The sequence below is a fragment of the Patella vulgata genome, chromosome 2 (genome assembly GCF_932274485.2).
Source record: "Patella vulgata chromosome 2, xgPatVulg1.2, whole genome shotgun sequence".
Classification (NCBI taxonomy): Eukaryota; Metazoa; Mollusca; class Gastropoda; family Patellidae; genus Patella; species Patella vulgata.
This window is the reverse complement of record NC_065880.2, coordinates 38,294,193-38,312,615: the sequence shown is the minus strand read 5'-3', so window position 1 is coordinate 38,312,615 and position 18,423 is coordinate 38,294,193. Positions and strand designations below refer to the sequence as shown.

Below are 18,423 nucleotides of genomic sequence, written 5' to 3'. Positions count from 1 at the left end.
TAGTCTCCTAAAATCATTTCCAGATACATCTCGGATAACTTTAGTGATTGAACTGGTGTGACACATTTATAGTGCAACTCCCTGAAGTTCAGTGACCAATTTTTGTGTCGGATAAAATTTGATTGACAACAGCTGTAGTGGTTCCTAGATAGCTATGTCTATATAATATACCTTACTGAAGTTGCAGTTATTATGTCACTCAATACATAAAAAACATATACAGAATTCTTTATCAGTGTTGGTAAACCCCATTACAAAATTATGACAATCATTTCTCAATGGCTTTCTATTTTGAAAAGATATTTTTAAAGTAAACAGGCTTTTTCTTTACAATTTGACATTTGATTTCCAATAAGCAGGTAATAACGAACACAGTCAAGTCTGGTTGCAAAGGGAATCATATGATGTTGAAAAACAACAATTTCGATACCACATGTTTTATATACTTTTCATTACTCTGATGTTAACAGTGGGACAAGTAAAAAGAAGTCATTTTTACAAAACAGTTTAATAGACCTTTCAATAACAAAATAGACAATGTACTATGTTTTGACATAATAATTTATTGCTGGTGGATTTACATCTCATCAAGTTATATGAACATAGGCTCCAGAATTAAGAATTTGTCCTTTTTTGGTTTTTCCACTAAACACAGGAATAAATAAAGAATGTGGTTGACAACTGGCTGCTATTTTCTGTATTTGACCATCAATTTGGCGAAATTTATCCTGTAATAAAAAAGATACACATTCATCAAATATGAATAGTGACAGTGTTCCAGGAAGGTAATATATTCTACATTTAAGATCATGTGCAAAGATTTATCTAAATGTGAGCACAACACAGTGGCATAGTGAGTAAGGCAGTGGCTCACTAAGGCAGAGGAGGTCCCAGATTCTATTCACCAAGCATTCTCAGAATTAAGAAAAATTTACTCAACTTTCCATCACTATTTATGAGAAATATCTTTGATCCAGAAACAGATTTATTTGATACATTAAAACAATAAAAGTTTTATAAAAGGCTGTATTTAAGTTAAAACAAGTCGAACAATTTGAGTTAATTCTTATCTTAAGTCTGAGAATGTTTTGTGAAACCGGGGCCAGGTGGTGGTCAACAAGGATGCACAGGATTTTGCAGTCTGGTTTCCCCTTGTCAGTGGTGGAGGATGGATGGCTGGTAAAAAACATCTAGTAGTTCGGCGGGATGAAAAACAAAGTCCTGTGAACATGTTGGTGTGCACATAAAAGAACTATTGACAGTAAAGACAGAAAGCTGCTGTCTGGACAAAATTTCCCTCTTAATACTCTGCATGGTATATGCCTATCTTCATTAGTCCCAGAGGTTCAGAAAAGTAGTAGAATGTTGAATCCTATTCATTCCATGAGGTTGTCCTTTCAACTGTTATTAAAAACAGATTTGTAAACTTTCCTTTAAAAATCTTAGTCAGTATTTTGCCATAGGCCTGACAGTAACTCACATATTTATAAGATTTCTTTTTTAACAGTTTTTTTTCTTCAACACAATCTTCAAGGCTTAACCACACAAATTGTTTTTTCTTAATGAGCTTTTTAGCCTTCTTTACACAATCCGTATCATTATCAACAGCTACAACATTAGCTCCTTTAATTACTTCAATTGGAAAATGGTCTCTACCTATCACAACATCTATAAATATGAAATGATCAAATTAATATTATGTTAAACCTTCAACAGAGAGGGGGGGGGGGGGGTAACATTCACTCGCCACAAACTAGGTAATTTCGGAACTGACACATGGTTCAATTTTATTTCAATAATTTGACTGTGTGTAGGGGTCTTTAGCTGTGGGAGGAAACCGGAGGATCGAGAGGAAACCCATGCGGCTGAACAGGCAATCCTACTCGCCACTTAACTCAATGACAGACCTTACACACGCGCATTAAACCATTTGGTCACCTAAACCCCCAACAAGATGCTCTATAAATATGAAATAATTTACTGTGAAAAGCATGTATAATTAATGTCAGGCTTAGATATATAGGGATTTTGAATTATATTTAATAACTTGTTGACAGCATATAAGATGATCATATTGGACTTAAAATTACCAGAACTTAAAAAAAATGACAAAACAGATGTAAAGATTTATACACACAAAGACATGAAAATAAATGATTTATAATATAATTATATGTCATTAAATTTATTTAGAAATTAGTATAAGGCCATATAATCACAGATAATCCTGCATCATTTCAAAAAGGGCTGCATGGAAAGGTTGGTTTTTTTTTGAAAAAAAAAAAATAAAAACAAATATTTTGTCACGGTTACAGAAAGTTAATGACAATCACAAATAATACTAGACAATAATACATTCTTATAAACAACATGATCATATAAATGTAGTGCCTTGAAATTTGATGTGTATGAGAATCATTTAACCAAGTACTAATCCTTTGACAAATATAAAAACACAAAAAAAACCTCCCTCCCTCATCAGATTTTTGTTAAGGATTGTCTTAGAACCAGAATATTCTTTTTGTATGGCCTAATATATCAATTTTAAAGACTGTTACTTACTAGTTTTGTTGACTTTATTAAGTATATCAAACAAAGTTTGTGAGAGTTGATCATCAGTAGGATTAAAATAAACTGATTTGCCATCAGTTATAGTTTTACTATTACCAGTTGTTTCTTGCGTACCCACTGGTTCGGATAAATTAAATGATGTTACAGTACAACCTGATAACATATCACCAAAATCTACACCTAAAATATATTAAACAAGTCAGTAGTGAGACTGATGTTCTCCCGCCTTAATTACAAAAGCGTCAAGCAATCAAATGCTTATCACTCTACTTAATTTGAGCAGAAAATGCTCATTATCGAAAATATTAATCTAGGTATTATGCAGTGAAACTATGCACCAAGTTTCATCACTCTTACTCAATTCAAGACATTATTACTGAGTTATTGTCCTTCAAAACGTGTGACAGACTAACAGATTAATGAACCGGCTGTCTCTGATAGGCATGGGACAATAAATTAAATTTAATTTCGAAAAATCTTAGAGTACCATAATATAATGAGAAAGATATGAGCGATTAGGGCTTTATTAGTCCTAGAGGGTTTAGTTAGACCATAACATCCAGGCAGTGCCATATTTTTTCACTAAAAAAATTATAACTCAATAAACTTCAAGGTTTTTATACTTTAAAAATGATTAATAAATAACAAACCTGTTCTTAATTTAAGAAGTACTAGTTCCATTGTTGCTATTGCATCTTCTACGGGAGAGTGACCATTTAAACTGATTTGTATATGTTTTCTACAAGAAATCAATAGCACAAAAAAAATGAATTGCACATAAACATGGACATCAATCTGTTGTTGAAAGTTCTACAACTAGACCTGAATAACAGTCTGACCCTTATCTATTATGTGCAAAAGCTTCACAATATATCGTTGCAAGCCAGGCTGATACCAACCATATCGTCGAAAGTTCTCTTCTTTCTTTTTCTTCAATGACTACTCTCATCACAATATTTAAAATTTCAAAGAAAACCTTATCTAGTGTTATATTTATCAAGTTTAAAAGCCAAAATAGCTGCAAGATAAAATGTGGACATATTAACTAGAAACTTACTTTAGAAAGTATCTGGTAAGAGTACTAAGACCTGATTTGTAGTTCTTTTTACCTAAATTATATATCACACTTGTATCTATAACATATGGATGGAACATCTGAAATATACCATATAATACAATTTATCAGCTGAATCATAATCAGAGAATTTCTGAATATAGTGCTGGCTTACTAATCAGGAGGTCCCTGGTTCGATACATGTTTGACTGTTGTAATTAGCCTAGTGATGCAGAAAACTAGAATGTTAAATAAACCCCATTTCATTTCAATTATAATCTTCAACATCAAAATGTTCTAATTAGATATTTTTTTTTCAAATTTCAGGTTCAACTGTCAATCCATTCTCTTGATACTGCAGGTATTTTTATAAAAAAATTCAAATAATTCAGATTTGGTGCTTCTGCATGTCTTTGTTCTTTTATAATTCTAGTAACATTTCCTTTTGATCCCAGAGATATACTGCTAAACATAGGAGTCTACAATAAGTTTTGAGTACATGTACTTACCCTCAAAGCAATCAAATCATTACAAAATGAATGACCAATTAATATAGCATCAGCAGGTATTAATTGTTGAAATTCTTTCTGTACATCTTCTAGCCGTGTTGCTACATTTCTTAACATTTCTTCTGTTATTCCACTAAATCTGTAATATAAAAGCCCAAATTTAGTTTTTGACATAACTTTATGAATATCAATTCATAATTTTACATTCAATAGAATATTTGCCAAGTATTATTACCATATAACTTTTCTATAAAAATAAGAAGTGATCTCCCCAGTCCATTAAATTCCTGCATTCATCCCTAAAGTTCATTAAATCTGTAATGCTCTGAAAGAGTTAAATGGGCTCCTTGTGGCTGCAACTGGGCCATTTTGCTTGAAATGGAAAGTGATATTTCTCTTGATTTCTTCTACTATGATATCTGAAACTTGTGTATAGTTTAAAAAAGAACTTTGTGATTACTGTGTGAAAAAGCTGGAAGATTTTTTTGAGTATATTTGGATTATCACATTTTCATGTTTTGGATCGAAAATTTCAGTTCAATATGGACATGTTTGTGCTATTTTTAGTATCAGCTTTGTCAGTGTCAATGCCAATCTGAACTGTAATCAGATTTGTGAACTGTCAAGACTAAATTATAAACAATAGAGTTAACAGTGTTATGACTTGAACTACAAGTATAATCACCTACTTATTTCAGGAATTAGACTTTCCACTCACGGTTGATATAACTATTTTCTCACTGCACTTTGAGCATGCTTTTTGATGGATTTAGCACTCTACAAATGTACTTTAATATTTAATATGGAAACCAAGGCTATTTTTAGATGAAATCACAGTAATGTGTCTTGACGGTTATCAACCTAGAAAATTTGATTTTCTCAAAATCATTAGAAATAGCATCCCTTCAGATATACATAGACGGTGGGCTCAAAGCCCATTATTAAAGCCGCCAGCAGCAAAGGCATTTGTTATCAAAACATTCTGAATATCCTTATGACCCAGTGAACAATTCCTGCAAATCTGAAAATAATTCTGACCTTTAGCGTGTTCTCAACAAATGGTAGACATATGATCAACACAGGTGATGACAAAATACATATGTGAGTGTATAGAAATAAGTTTAAAGAGTCAAACAAATGACCTAAGTATTCTGAAAAGAATCTATCTTTAATGGCTATCTATTATTGGCATGATCATAAATTGATTCCACTATTTTCTGTGATATACAAACCTTGTTTTATAATCTATAATATCATTTCTAGGTTTCACCAGTCTATCCATTAAAACCTCCAACTTCTCATTGACTACAGCTATTCTAGATAATTCTCTACCATACCGTGTAGCACACTAGATTTAAATAAAAACTACCATTTAATCAATTACCTTATTAATCTATACAATAAATGTCAATACAGGTCTGTTTTCATGAAATAAGAAGGAAAAGTTGACCATCAATCCAGAAAAGATTCTTTTTTAGAAATGATTAAGCTTGTAGAATGAAAACAGGACAACAATTATGATTATAAATTATTTTTGTCCTTAGTCTGTCAAAATTTTCAAACAAAACTCCTTGTTTGTAGAAACGTAACTTTAGGTTTAATACTCACCATCTCACAATCTACAGCAAACATAGGACTATTAGCTGTTAATTTCATATAATCATCTTTGGTAAACTTGAAACTATTATACATACCTGTAAATATACATCCATTAAATTTCAATGTAAAGAAGACACAAATTACACAAGATGTACAAAAATTACATGGGTAAACATATCTAGAATCTAATCAACAATGTTTGTATATTGTGAATGAAATATTAGAATACAGTGTCCATAAATTGAAAATATATTTACAAAAGAAAACTAAAAAGTTTTACAAACACACCATCTCTTAGTAATGGTAGAGGGTAGCCATCTTGGATCATATCAATAACATTTAATAATAACAATCGTCTGTCAAATTTGTCTACAGGATCTGCTGGAACAAACTCTGACAATTTTCTTGAATCAGCTTTATTTGTTATTCCATTGACTTTTTTGCAAGGTTCTTGAGAGCTGTATTTAGTATCTGTATATATCAAGAAGACAAAAGGTAAATATTAAGGAGCCCCAGGCACTCTAATTCTACAAATCAAATACCACAAAAATGAAAATTTATAAATTATAACCACTGAACAAATTATTTTTTTGTAGAAATTCCTATGTAGTAAAAAAATACACATGCCTCAACTGACCTCGTATTTTTGCTGCCCACTGAGATTCTGACAACCGTACACGAAATATTTCTTTCTCAAAAGAACTTTCGTATTGCAACGGTGGGGTTATTTCAATGTGCTGAAACAAAAGTAAAAGCATGCTAAAATCAGAACTATTCCAGTTACTTGCATCTTTAATAGATTTATCATTCCAAAAGAAAATTTGTTTGATTTAACAAACAGCAATGAAAATTAATCCATATCTCTATGCATCCAAATAAGCTTGATCATTTAGGATGGTCCAAGTTAGGGCTTTCATTTTAAACGTTTGCCAGCTGGTCATATTTTTATGTATTTTTTTTTTACTTTGGATTAGCATGATACTTTTTCCAAGAGTGTTTTTAAAAACTATAAATTTATATAAATATAACTGTATTTATGGTGTTTTATGGTTAAATTCTTTGAAATTCTAACTTTACAGCATATAAATTCACTAAGTTCGCTAACATCAATACCGATCAGTTAAGACTGACAATTATGACTGAAATGAGAGCTGTATACATATATGATTTTACATTTCCCTTTAATGCCTCCAAAAACATTTCTTAAATATACATTATATAAGATTTAGATAAAGAGCTGGATGCAAAATGAATATATTAAAATTTCATTCAAATTACTTTATTCTGAGCGAAGATATTAGCCCTTTGCACTGATTGTAACCACCATTTTTAGATTAAATCATTAAATGACTGAATCGTTTAAATATACTTAAAATCGAACCTATCTGATGGCATCGAGACTTGATTATGGTTTGTCATGTTAGTAAATGTCTAATTAACAGTTTATATAACATTTAAGACCTAAAGAAAGACAATAGACAAAATTAGCTCTTGCATAATGCATGTTTAATCTTATATTAATATGCAACCCTAAATAATATAAAATGTTACAACTTAGTGAATTGTATGTCAAAGTTAAATAAATTTATATACCATAGGTAGATTTGTTGTGAGGTAGGAGAAACAATCTTCATTACTAAGAACATCTGATAAAGATACACCATTTATAACCATTACTACTATTGATGTTATTTTAGACTGTCTTAATAATTTACACCACCTAAAATACAATACACCATATTCAAATTAAATGATTGTAAGGGATATTTATCTGCAAATTTTGAAAATAAAAAAAAAATATTACTTTATTCACTGATCAAAGATCAAATAAGATTATTGACTTTCGTTAATGATATATATCTAATGATCAACTCAAAAGAAATAAATACACAATCACTTTATCTGAGTTTAATATCTTGGACTGCATTGCTAAGCTTTGCTTTTTAAATAATATCATGTAACTTTTAATAGACATCAACCCATGACACATTAAATTTATGTGTTAATAAACCAGAGCATAAAAATTCAATGCATTATTTTTTTTTTCTAACCTTGGAAAATAACTAGATATACTGCCTTCGATCGCATTCAGTATAAGACATTGTAAATCTAGAGCATATAATGATGGACATGTATCCTCTGTAACATCATTCTCAGATAATTTTGATATTCTCTTTCTGTATTCTTCAGCCAAGTCTTTCAATGTTAGATAAATTTTAGGCTTCTCCTACAATGAAATCAATAAACTAATGTCATTATGCTTAATTTTCAAAATTCATAAGCTCATATTAATAAAATGATTTGCTTGACTTCAGTTATTATTAACTGAAATGGTAAAATATCAATAGGATTCTTTAAAGGGGAAGACCAACGATTTTCAATAAGGTTTCCATAAATAATAAATATATATTTAGAAATAATCCCTCCTATAACATATGCAAAAAATAATTTGTAAGCGAGAAATTAATTTTTATTAATACCGGAAGTGACGTAGTTGGTTCGACACGCTCACTGGTCACTATAGTAAACATACAAATTTGGAGTAAGTTTAGCGCTGTATTTTGTGATCGTTTTTCGTTTGGCAGAAAATCTGATGAAAGGTAATCTTTATTAGGATATTAATAACAAGAACTTACGGTGTTTTGAAGGTATAATATACAACGCGTTTGTGTAAATTAAGTTTCTAAACTGGACACTGTGACACAATTTAAGCCACATGGCTAATTGTTTACATCATGTGATAGCTGGCACGTGACAGATATTAACCGAACACAAATTGGCCACCTATTCGGCTAGCGACCTGTTCAACCGATCCAGCTGGCAACCTGTTCGTTGGCAACCTATTCAGAATAAATTCAACAGTCGCCCAAACTCATTTATTTTATCAACCAATAAAATCCAACGTAACGTCTATCAAATGAAAGTAGAATATATTATCATTTAGGTATCCATTCCTTTAGCTCAGAATAGAGATGTAATTTCGCATTATCTTACAAAATTCTGAACATCCAACTAAATATATTCCGAAAGCTGATTAAATAAGCTTTCGAAATATTATTAGTAAAAGTTGGCACAATCATATTAAAGGGGTGCGCTCTCATTCTGAATAGGTTGCCAACGAACAGGTTGCCAGCTGAATAGGTCGCTAGCCGAATAGGTCGCCAATTTGTGTTTGGTTAATATCTGTCACGTGCCAGCTATCACGTGATGTAAACAATTAGCCATATGGCTTAAATTGTGTCACAGTGTCCAGTTTAGAAACTTAATTTACACAAACGCGTTGTATATTATACCTTCAAAACACCGTAAGTTCTTGTTCTTAATATCCTAATAAAGATTACCTTTCATCAGATTTTCTGCCAAACGGCGAAACGATCACAAAATACAGCGCTAAACTTGCTCCAAATTTGTATGTTTACTATAGTGACCAGTGAGCGTGTCGAACCAACTACGTCACTTCCGGTATTAATAAAAATTAATTTCTCGCTTGCAAATTATTTTTTGCATATGTTATAGGAGGGATTATTTCTAAATATATATTTATTATTTATGGAAACCTTATTGAAAATGGTTGGTTTTCCCCTTTAAGCTTCACTTATTTGAAAGATGTGTCTTATTGCCAAACCCTCGATCCTGCATGGATAAAGGAAAACCAGGATGGAAATTCTCGAGGAAAGTTTTCAGCCAAAGCTTGCAGCATTTGTGGGACCTCCTAGTCTAACTCACTGACCCACATTGTCCCCAGCTGCAGAATCTTTGATAATGATGGATGTACATTTGTGTGAGTATCAAATTTACAATTAAACTTGTAACTTTTTCTATATTAATTGCTAAATATGCTTTACCATTGCTGCTTTTCTCCTTTCTATCAGTTCAACCATTTCCTCTTCTGTTAACATTTGCAGTGGTAGCTTAGATCGATCTCCATTCACCTCTATTAGATTTTTACCATTATTCATCTTCAATTTTTTCTTTGTTGATTGAGATGAATCATTGTCATCCTCAATATTTCTTTTCCTACCCTTCATCTTCTTACAATTCTATTTTATAAATACTAGAAATTAGCATAATATTACAGTTTTTAAATCAGGGCCCTGGATGTATTGATCATATACAATTGTTGAAAAACTGTTTGGAATGTAGCCTAAAACAGAAATAATATTTGGCCAATCTGATTAAAATAATATGTTTTTCAATGTCTTTCATTTTTTCTATCTTATTCCACTTAACATCTTAATATAGGACTAGGTCCTACGAGTTTTATTACATACATACTGTAGCCAAACTCAGCCTTTTGAACTGCAGCGTGCTCTAAATGTTAGATCAAATGCACTGAGTAGTAATCAGAGAAAGACGAAATGAAAAAAAACCTATTTACTTTTAAGTGTAGCTTGTAATTTTTGCTAACAGTGAACGATTCACTTTTTCATACCTACTCCTGGCCAAGAGTTAGAGAACTTGGAAGACTAGTAATTATTTGTCAAATGTTGGGCTTACATCTTCCTCCTTGTTAAGTCTGGCTAAATTTAAAAACGCACGGGCTTTCTTGATCTTTGATTCGACTCTTTTTTCTCTTTTAGACATTATTGGGGTTAATTAATACATTTGAGGTTTTAAAGTCTAACTTTTTGATCGCTTTCACAGGCACACACGTGTTGTTTGTTGATTCCGGAAAGATACAATACCGGAAGTTAGCTAAATGTCATGTTGACCTATTACATGACTTCCGGCGTGGTAAATTTGAACGTTGTTTGTTGAGAAGTTCGCCAGTGGCAAAGGAGAGAGGACCAGTATATTTAACTTAACACGATAATTGATACTGCAACAATCATGAAGAAAACCAAAGCACTGGCAATGTAAAAGAGTGATTTAATTTCGTTGTCGTTTCTCTGGCTATTTCTAATTTTCAGTTCACATTCATTTGACCTAGCGAAAGTAGATGATAATTTGCACGGACCATCCGTGTCCCAAACTAGGCCACACGTACTCATGTAGCCGACAGATTGCGAATATTTCTGGCGAACTAGTCTGCCAAATGTAATTCTGTCTGGTGATTCTGTAATTTGTAAAGAAAATGAATTTGGCCCAGTTTATTGTTGTTATTTATTGTTATTAATATTAACTCCTAATTTTCTGCTCCATCTTGATCTGGGATAGGCCTAATGAAGACACAGTGTGCTACTGCTAAAAATATGAGGGAAATTTGGCCTGGATTATCCAACTGTTGAGGGTTCTTTTAGTTCCACATGCACACGTAGGCATACATGGGTCTGCAGATTTTCATTTCATCTGAATGAATAGATAGATGCTGTTCCTTGCTAGGCCCTTCGTCCTGCAACACTGGCAAGGGGAAATGCCACCAAAAAATTCAAATGACTCTTGGCCAATATTACCATGAAAAGACCATAACTCTCGATGAACATTTTGGAACAGTTTTGCCTTAGTTTATAGTAATATTATACATGTACCAAATGTGCCAAATTGAATTAACTCCACTTCAAAGGAAATAACAAAACTCCTTTGTCCCAAAATTATGCCCACATTTAATATGAACTTATTAAATGGTTCCAGTACTGATGTCTTCTGTCTTGCTCCAGCCACTTAGTGGATCGTCCTAAGGAATTCCTTTGAGCAAGTTTTGTAGTCATTTGACTGAACTTAATTTTACTTGCACAAAGCCTTGAATAGTGTATCAATTGTAGCCACGGAAGACAGGACATGGGTACAATATTGTAGCTATGGACTTAAATGCAGCGTACATGGCTGTCCACAATTTCTCGTAACCATGAGCACTAGACGTTGGAGTTTAATACAGCTCTTCAAATTTGTGGGGATTGCTCATTAGGTCATAAAGAAGTCATCCATTCTCAAGTTCGGGAATTTGTGTTATCACACTGACATTGTTTTAACCCTTCCACTTACACTCCCAGATGATACTTATAAATTATTTATTGTGATAGTTTAATAGTTCAGTGGAAAAATTAAATTAGAATATATTTAGCGTTGAACAATCTCGCCAGGATTATACATGTAGTGTACATTTATAGTTCTAGGCCTACTCTTATTCAGCCCCATATACTATTTTACTTAGCTTAAGCAATGTTTTAAATGTTGGGCTTTTTTTTCCACTTTTTTCAGGCAAATGGGTTTGATAAGGAAAAGAGCTGTGGTGAACAATTTCCAAAAGCCAAGTGTGAGAAAATTAGGTGAGATTTTGTTTAATATAGGCTTACTGCAAGGTTGTTAACACCCAAGCAAACCTGTTAAATTTATAAGTACAGTAGTTGAAATTTATCAAGTGATTAAACATGCATTATGCAAGAGCTAAATTTGCCTATTGCGGGTCTTTCTTTAGGCGTGAAATGTTATCTAAATTATTAATTAGGCATTAATTAATTGATATAGGCCATAATCAGCTCTCGTTGACATTGATAGCCTGCGATTTTTAGTGAATTTGAATACATTTTGTGATGGATAATTTACCGTAAAAATGGATAATCAAGACTTTGTTTATTATAGTTATAACATTAGTAATGATTATCGAAGCTAGCTGAAAATTAAAGTGTTAATATCTCGGTTCATAGTGAATCAATCTTACTGAAATTTTCAGCATTTTCTGTTTTTTATTATCTATTTTTAACTACCGGTATTGTAGCGAGAACTGTCAGCTTTTGATCTTATCTGACCTAATGCCCCTTTTATGAGAATAAGCACTAAAAATTGGCAATAGTACCCCTTCATCTATTGCCAATCAACTTAAATTGATATATATATTTTGAATATAGAATGCACTATTCTGTCAATATACCTACCGAATTTGATTAGAAAGCCTTGAAGATGTCAAAAGTTTAAACAGATATATAGATGACAAGCTAAATTTAAGGATTGCCCTATGTCAATAAATTTCGTAACGGTACTCTCAGTTCCATATGGTGTTGGACGTACAGAAAAATTATTATGTTGGAATATTATTGTTTGAAAATGTGTTCATGTGAAATTAATTTCATGGGACAGATGGTCAAAAACTATTTTGGTTTTTATTTTACAGATCAGCACTATTCATTCCTTTTGATCATAGATTTTGAGTCAACGTGTTGGGAGAATCGTAACTATAGAACACAAGAAATAAGTAAGGTTAATTTTATGAAAAACTATTTTGGTTCTAGGATAATCCTGTGTCACTCAGTAATTACATCTCATAAATGTTTTATTTCGGTTACAGGAAGTAACCCTATAACAAAAATTGAATGAATCCAGACATGTGCCATAGGTGTAAAATTATCAAGTATGCAACCCGAATAAAGGCTTTGGGCAGCCATGATACTGGTTATACATACATTACTATGTCTATAAACAACATAAGATAAATGTACATGTAGTGTCTTGAAACATGTTTGTGAGTTGTTATTTAGCCCAGTAGCGACAAAATAAAAACCTCCCTCCCATACCAGTTTTTTGGTACTAGGGTTGTTTTGTGTGGTCTTACTGATTGAAAACTAGTGATGGTATCATTTATTGAAAGCCTACATTTTATGATAGAATGGACTTTGGGTATTGGATGCCTTTAGAAGTCATTGCTCTGAATCAGTTAAAAGATTGGATGGCAGGTACTTAGCATTGGGTGCCAGAAGAAAACCTGAACTGAATGTAATATGTAGTTGGATTGCAAAATTCTTTCATATTATAAGTGTGCATATCTAATGCAATCGATACCAAAGACAATGGTGAAATTATTGATATTTACTATACCGATGAAAACAACCCTGTAAAAGTGTATGGACATTTTGCATATATTTGATGAGGAAGATCCAGAAAATTCTAGGACCTAGATTTGCTTAGCATAAGGCTCACCCCCTTCTAAATTTAAGTGTTCTTCTATATAATATATTATGACCCCTGACTTACCTATACAGACCAGTTTATATGGGAATGTGGACATCAAAAGTAGAAAAGAAAAAAAATATGAAATTTAAATCTGTATTTTGATCAGGTTGTAATAAATGGTTTGAAATGTTATTTTTGTTGGGTGGACGAATGTTTAACATGTGGGTGTTGCATCATAAGTTATGTCATTGAGTCAAATGGCATGGTTTCGATTCTCTGCTTATACGTGACAAGGAGTAGGGTCACCTGCCCAACCTAGTTTCATCACACTGCTAAATACCCCTACGTGCAAGCAAATTATTAAAATAAAATTGAACCATATGTTTAGTCCCGAAATGACCTAGTTTGTGTCCAGTGGTTGTTAAACTCTCTCTCTCTCTCTCTCTCTCTCTCTTGTCTCTTCAACAGAATGCTTGATCTTGCATTAATTCCTTCAAGAACATGGTAATAGTCTCATAAAAAGAGTATCAAGCAACAAAAGATTATTTCATTCCAATTTTTATTACAGTTGAATTTCCAGCAGTGTTATTAAACACATCTAATGGTAAAATAGAAAGTGAGTTCCATTATTACGTCCAGCCACAAGAACAACCCACACTTAGTGCCTTCTGTAAACAATTAACTGGTATAACACAGGTAGGTCACTTTAATTTTTTATACATATGTTTTTCCTGTTATATTTAATATTAGTATCCCCACTGTAAATTGTATCTTGACCATAAATTATCTAAAATACCAATGTTTTTTATTTGTCATACTTTCTTTCAAAGTTTTAATTGCCTATGTCAGTTTTTGACAAATTAATGTAAAGATAAGAGAGCCCATGTCGAAACATCGCCAGAAATAAACGTCTAAGTGACATATATTCCATATACCAGTAATTGTGTCATGTGTTAACCTGAGAGTTCCTAAACAGTTTATAAAGAATTATTTGCTTTATATAATTGTGCTATACTGTTTATTTGGAAATCATGAACACTCATAAAGTGGATCTAAGCTGAAACACATATCAGTAGATTAAGTAGGTCTTAATTTGGATTTGATTTTGAAACAAATTAATTATTCTTGCATTCATTATCCTTAATTGTAAGCGTCAATTTGATATCTTATTTAGTTCTGTTTGGGTATCACTTAGAAACTGTTTTTCCCTGTACCATGTGAAGGTGTGGGATGTTTATGACTATTAATTTTTGGGTGTTTGTTTTGTTTTTTTAATAACCAGGAACAAGTAGATGAAGGTATTCCATTATCACTATGTTTAGCAAAGTTTACTTACTGGATAGAGAATTTAGAAAGAGAAAAGAATATTATGTTTGTTAAATCCGAATATGTACCCAAAGGTGTGAATGCTGCAACAATAGTCACATGGTCAGGTTGGTAAATAAGTTTCTCTATTTTTGTAATCTGTAAATTAATAAAATATCTTATTACATTCTGTTGTCGATTTCATTGCATATTATGTTACAGTTTAGTTGCCCTTAAATTCTAATCAATATTAAAATATCCCTGAGCTAAATTGATTTAGAATTAGCAGAGATAACAGATTTAGTAAAGAAGCTATTTTTAGCTCTACTTGGGATGTTACAAGCATTCAGTTAACCCTGTATAAAAACTGATGTCTGACTACAGTATAATATTGTGTAGCTTGCTCAATCCTACTACATTTAATTAGTTACTTCTTTTGTGGCTTATTTCTCGATTATTAATTTGTCAGTCAAATAACTCCATACATGTATTAGCATAAGTGAAAAACACACAAAATAATTTAGTTTGTCATCAGTATGCTCCTTTTTTTTAAATATAGATTGGGATTTGAATGTATGTTTATTAAATGAAGCTAGAAGAAAACAGATTAGAACACCATATCAATTAAACAGTTGGATTGATCTCAGACTAGCATACAAAGTAAGTTATTGTGTGTACTATGCAAATAATAAATATTTAGTGGTCTGACACATGAACTTAACGGTCATTGAGTCAAGTTTGTTTCGACTGTAGGCTTTAGTTTAATTAGGTGGAAAACAGCTTTTGAACCTTATGGGTTCTTAGGTTTCCTCAAACTATCAATAGAGCGGGCACACAGCATATTATTGAAGGAAAATAAATTCATGTAGTCCCAATATAACCTAGTTGGTGTTGAGTGGATGTTAAACCTGATTTATGTCCCTCACCTGTTATCTTTTACTGTAAAACAAAATTTAGTTTTGACATACATGCAGCTAATGTCACTGAAATCAAAAGGTCCCATGATTTTGCCTAATTGTTAAGGAGAGTGGGTAACAAATGTACCAAAATGTCGTATTTCTGAAGCTTTTCTTATGATAAAAATGTCATTTTGAAACCACTAATACAACTTGGTAAAAAAAAGTGCAAGCAAATTCTCATTCTGAAGAAGCAAATAATTTTGTATATATGCCAGATACAATTTATTAATCCTCTCCAACAGTATGTTATAATTGTGGTTATATTTTATAGGTTTTCTATCAAAGGAAACCAAATGGTTTAAATGGTGCTTTAGAAGATGTTGGTATAATTTTTAAGGGAAGACAACATTCAGGTTTGTAATATTTAAATTAGTAATGTCATAAATATTTTAATGTTAATTCTTCACTAACCTTTTAGAATACAGAAGATGATTTCTCTTTATTTCAGGTCAATATTTTTTATCATTTTTTTTTATTAGTAATAATTGGTGCTGTGAATGAGGCAGCATATTATGATTTCTATAATACCAAATGGCTTCTCTCATCAAGCCCAAAATTAACTACCAGAACCAAGGTATCTATAATCAAATCATCTTTATTTTAGGTTTAGATGATTCTAGAAATACAGCAGCTTTAGCTTGGAGAATGATAAGAGATGGCTATAAAGTGGAAGTAACAAAAAGTTTACGTGGGGTGAGATAACAGTGTTGTAACATAAAATACCAACACTGAACATTAACCTATGCAATATCTGTGCTTACTGCCACTTAGACTTTTTTTAATACAATTGTAATACTTTTAAAAGAATACAGAAGACAAGACTTTCAATTTTATTTTATGCTGTGTATATATTACAAGAAATGGTGGACATGTATTTTAATTTTTTTTAAAACTGTGCAATAAAGTTTATTGATTATTAATAATCAGTGTTTGTTATGTATTTTCTTTTGTTGGTTTTTTTTTTTTCTGGCAGACACCAACTAAAACAACATGTCAGCCAACAATAACTGAACAATTCAAGATTAAAAAGCTGGTTGATAACCCGAAGAAGAGAGGTAAAGAAGAATTAAAAGAAAATCCGCAGAAGAAATGGAAAGAGAGTACAACTCCAATCCTATCTCATACTTCTACTTCACTCACAAATCCTAAGATGAAACCTGAAGATGGGTTCAAATCCCCAGGTTTATCTATACGAGACCAGAACATAAAAGCCAACTCTTCTCCATCAAAGAATATAAATCAAAATTATATATCAAATCCTATTATTTGCCCCCAAACATTCACTGCAAAATCACATCCTCAAAGCATCAATGAAAGTATGAACAATAATAATTTGAAAAATAAAGAGAATCTGAAGATGACCAAATCTTTCAGTTGCAATCAACTGAGATTTATATGTGATAAGAGATCCAATAAGAAATCAAATGTTCAAAGTTTTTCCTTTCAAAATAATAAAACCAGCGATATCGTTAGTGTTAATGACAAAGTTTTGTCTAAATCTGTTCCCTTGGGACAAAATAAACTAGTTGAACAGAAGCCAGAATTAACATCAACAAATTCAATTCAGAACACCACAGTTAAATTAAAATCTGAAGATTTACCTTTTCTCAATGCAGACAATTCTAGCAATTCTTCCACATTAGCAGATGTCAGTAAAAAGATGGTCACAAAACCAACTTATTGCCAGAAAACTACTTCATGTACTAAATTAATTGCTCCTGGAAATTCTCTGTGCTCGGCAGGAAACCAAAAGTCTTATTCCAATAACAAATCTGGCCAAAATTCAATCCTTCCATCATCAGCTAAACATGGTGATAAAAAATATAAACCTTACCCTGTGTATGGCCAACAGCCTTTCCAAACTTCTAAATCCGAACCATATGAAAAGGTTGCATGCAACTTGAAGGACAAAGGAACATTGACCAACAAGACAATTAAAGTGAATGCACTGAACATAAGTCAAAATCTCCAAAAACCACCACCAAAAACACGTGTGATGATGTATTCAACCATAAATATTCATAGACAGCAGTTTAAAGTTGGAAACAATGAAGCAGACAAATCGGGTGATACAAGAACTCAAAGTGTGCCATCAAATCCCTCCAAGAATCCTATCCTTCCTATTAATGGACAATCTCCAAAGAAAAATCTAAATAGAATTTCATCTGCAATTGCGAACCCGGAGACACAAATGAAAACTGTTTTACACCATGTATCACAGAAAAATAATATTGTACCAAAAATACAGGTGAATTCTGGTAACTACTCCTGCAACGTTCAGGAACAATCAAATTTTCTGGTGACAGCAGATGGCCCTTCCAGAAGTGTTCCAGTGAACAAATGTGAGCAGACCTCCCATTTTTCAGACAACAGAAGAATAGAATCCTCAAATTCTTCCACTAATAAATTTGGCCAAGCCACAAAAATGTCATCTAACATGTTTTGTAAAAGTGGAAATATTCTGGGAAAAGAAACAGTAAACAAAACTGTACAACCAGCAAACATATCAACCAATAAAACTGTACAACCCACAGGCATGACAATCAACAAAACTGTACAACCCACAAACATGCCAGCCAACAAAACTGCACAACCCACAAAC

At 32.1% G+C, this 18,423-nt stretch overlaps 2 protein-coding genes across 6 annotated transcripts; one reads left to right on the top strand and one right to left on the bottom strand.

Moving 5' to 3' along the window:
- Positions 1-513: 513 nt before the first annotated feature.
- LOC126811119 (RNA exonuclease 5) lies at positions 514-10,431 on the bottom strand. 4 transcript variants are annotated; one of them, XM_050536591.2, is made up of 14 exons: positions 10,166-10,431; positions 9,579-9,773; positions 7,785-7,960; positions 7,327-7,453; positions 6,371-6,470; positions 6,022-6,204; positions 5,743-5,828; positions 5,367-5,482; positions 4,135-4,273; positions 3,629-3,726; positions 3,222-3,310; positions 2,563-2,751; positions 1,481-1,668; positions 514-728 (listed from the first exon to the last, which is right to left on the bottom strand). In XM_050536591.2, the coding sequence occupies exons 2-14, from the start codon at positions 9,759-9,761 to the stop codon at positions 588-590; spliced, it is 1,815 nt and encodes a 604-aa protein (XP_050392548.1). In that variant the 5' UTR covers positions 9,762-9,773; positions 10,166-10,431; the 3' UTR covers positions 514-587. The 4 variants fall into 4 exon arrangements, with proteins under 4 accessions (XP_050392548.1, XP_050392547.1, XP_055955109.1 ...); XM_050536590.2 differs by having other exon boundaries at positions 10,231-10,431; XM_056099134.1 differs by having other exon boundaries at positions 10,359-10,404.
- Positions 10,432-10,437: 6 nt separating this feature from the next.
- Positions 10,438-16,738, top strand: LOC126811120 (ERI1 exoribonuclease 2). 2 transcript variants are annotated; one of them, XM_050536595.2, is made up of 8 exons: positions 10,438-10,589; positions 11,872-11,939; positions 12,782-12,862; positions 14,126-14,253; positions 14,840-14,990; positions 15,422-15,522; positions 16,093-16,174; positions 16,426-16,738. In XM_050536595.2, exons 1-8 carry the CDS (start codon positions 10,564-10,566, stop codon positions 16,521-16,523), a joined length of 735 nt encoding a protein of 244 aa, XP_050392552.1. In that variant the 5' UTR covers positions 10,438-10,563; the 3' UTR covers positions 16,524-16,738. The 2 variants fall into 2 exon arrangements, with proteins under 2 accessions (XP_050392552.1, XP_050392551.2); XM_050536594.2 differs by lacking the exon at positions 10,438-10,589 and adding an exon at positions 10,694-10,770.
- The last annotated feature ends 1,685 nt before the right edge of the window (positions 16,739-18,423 follow it).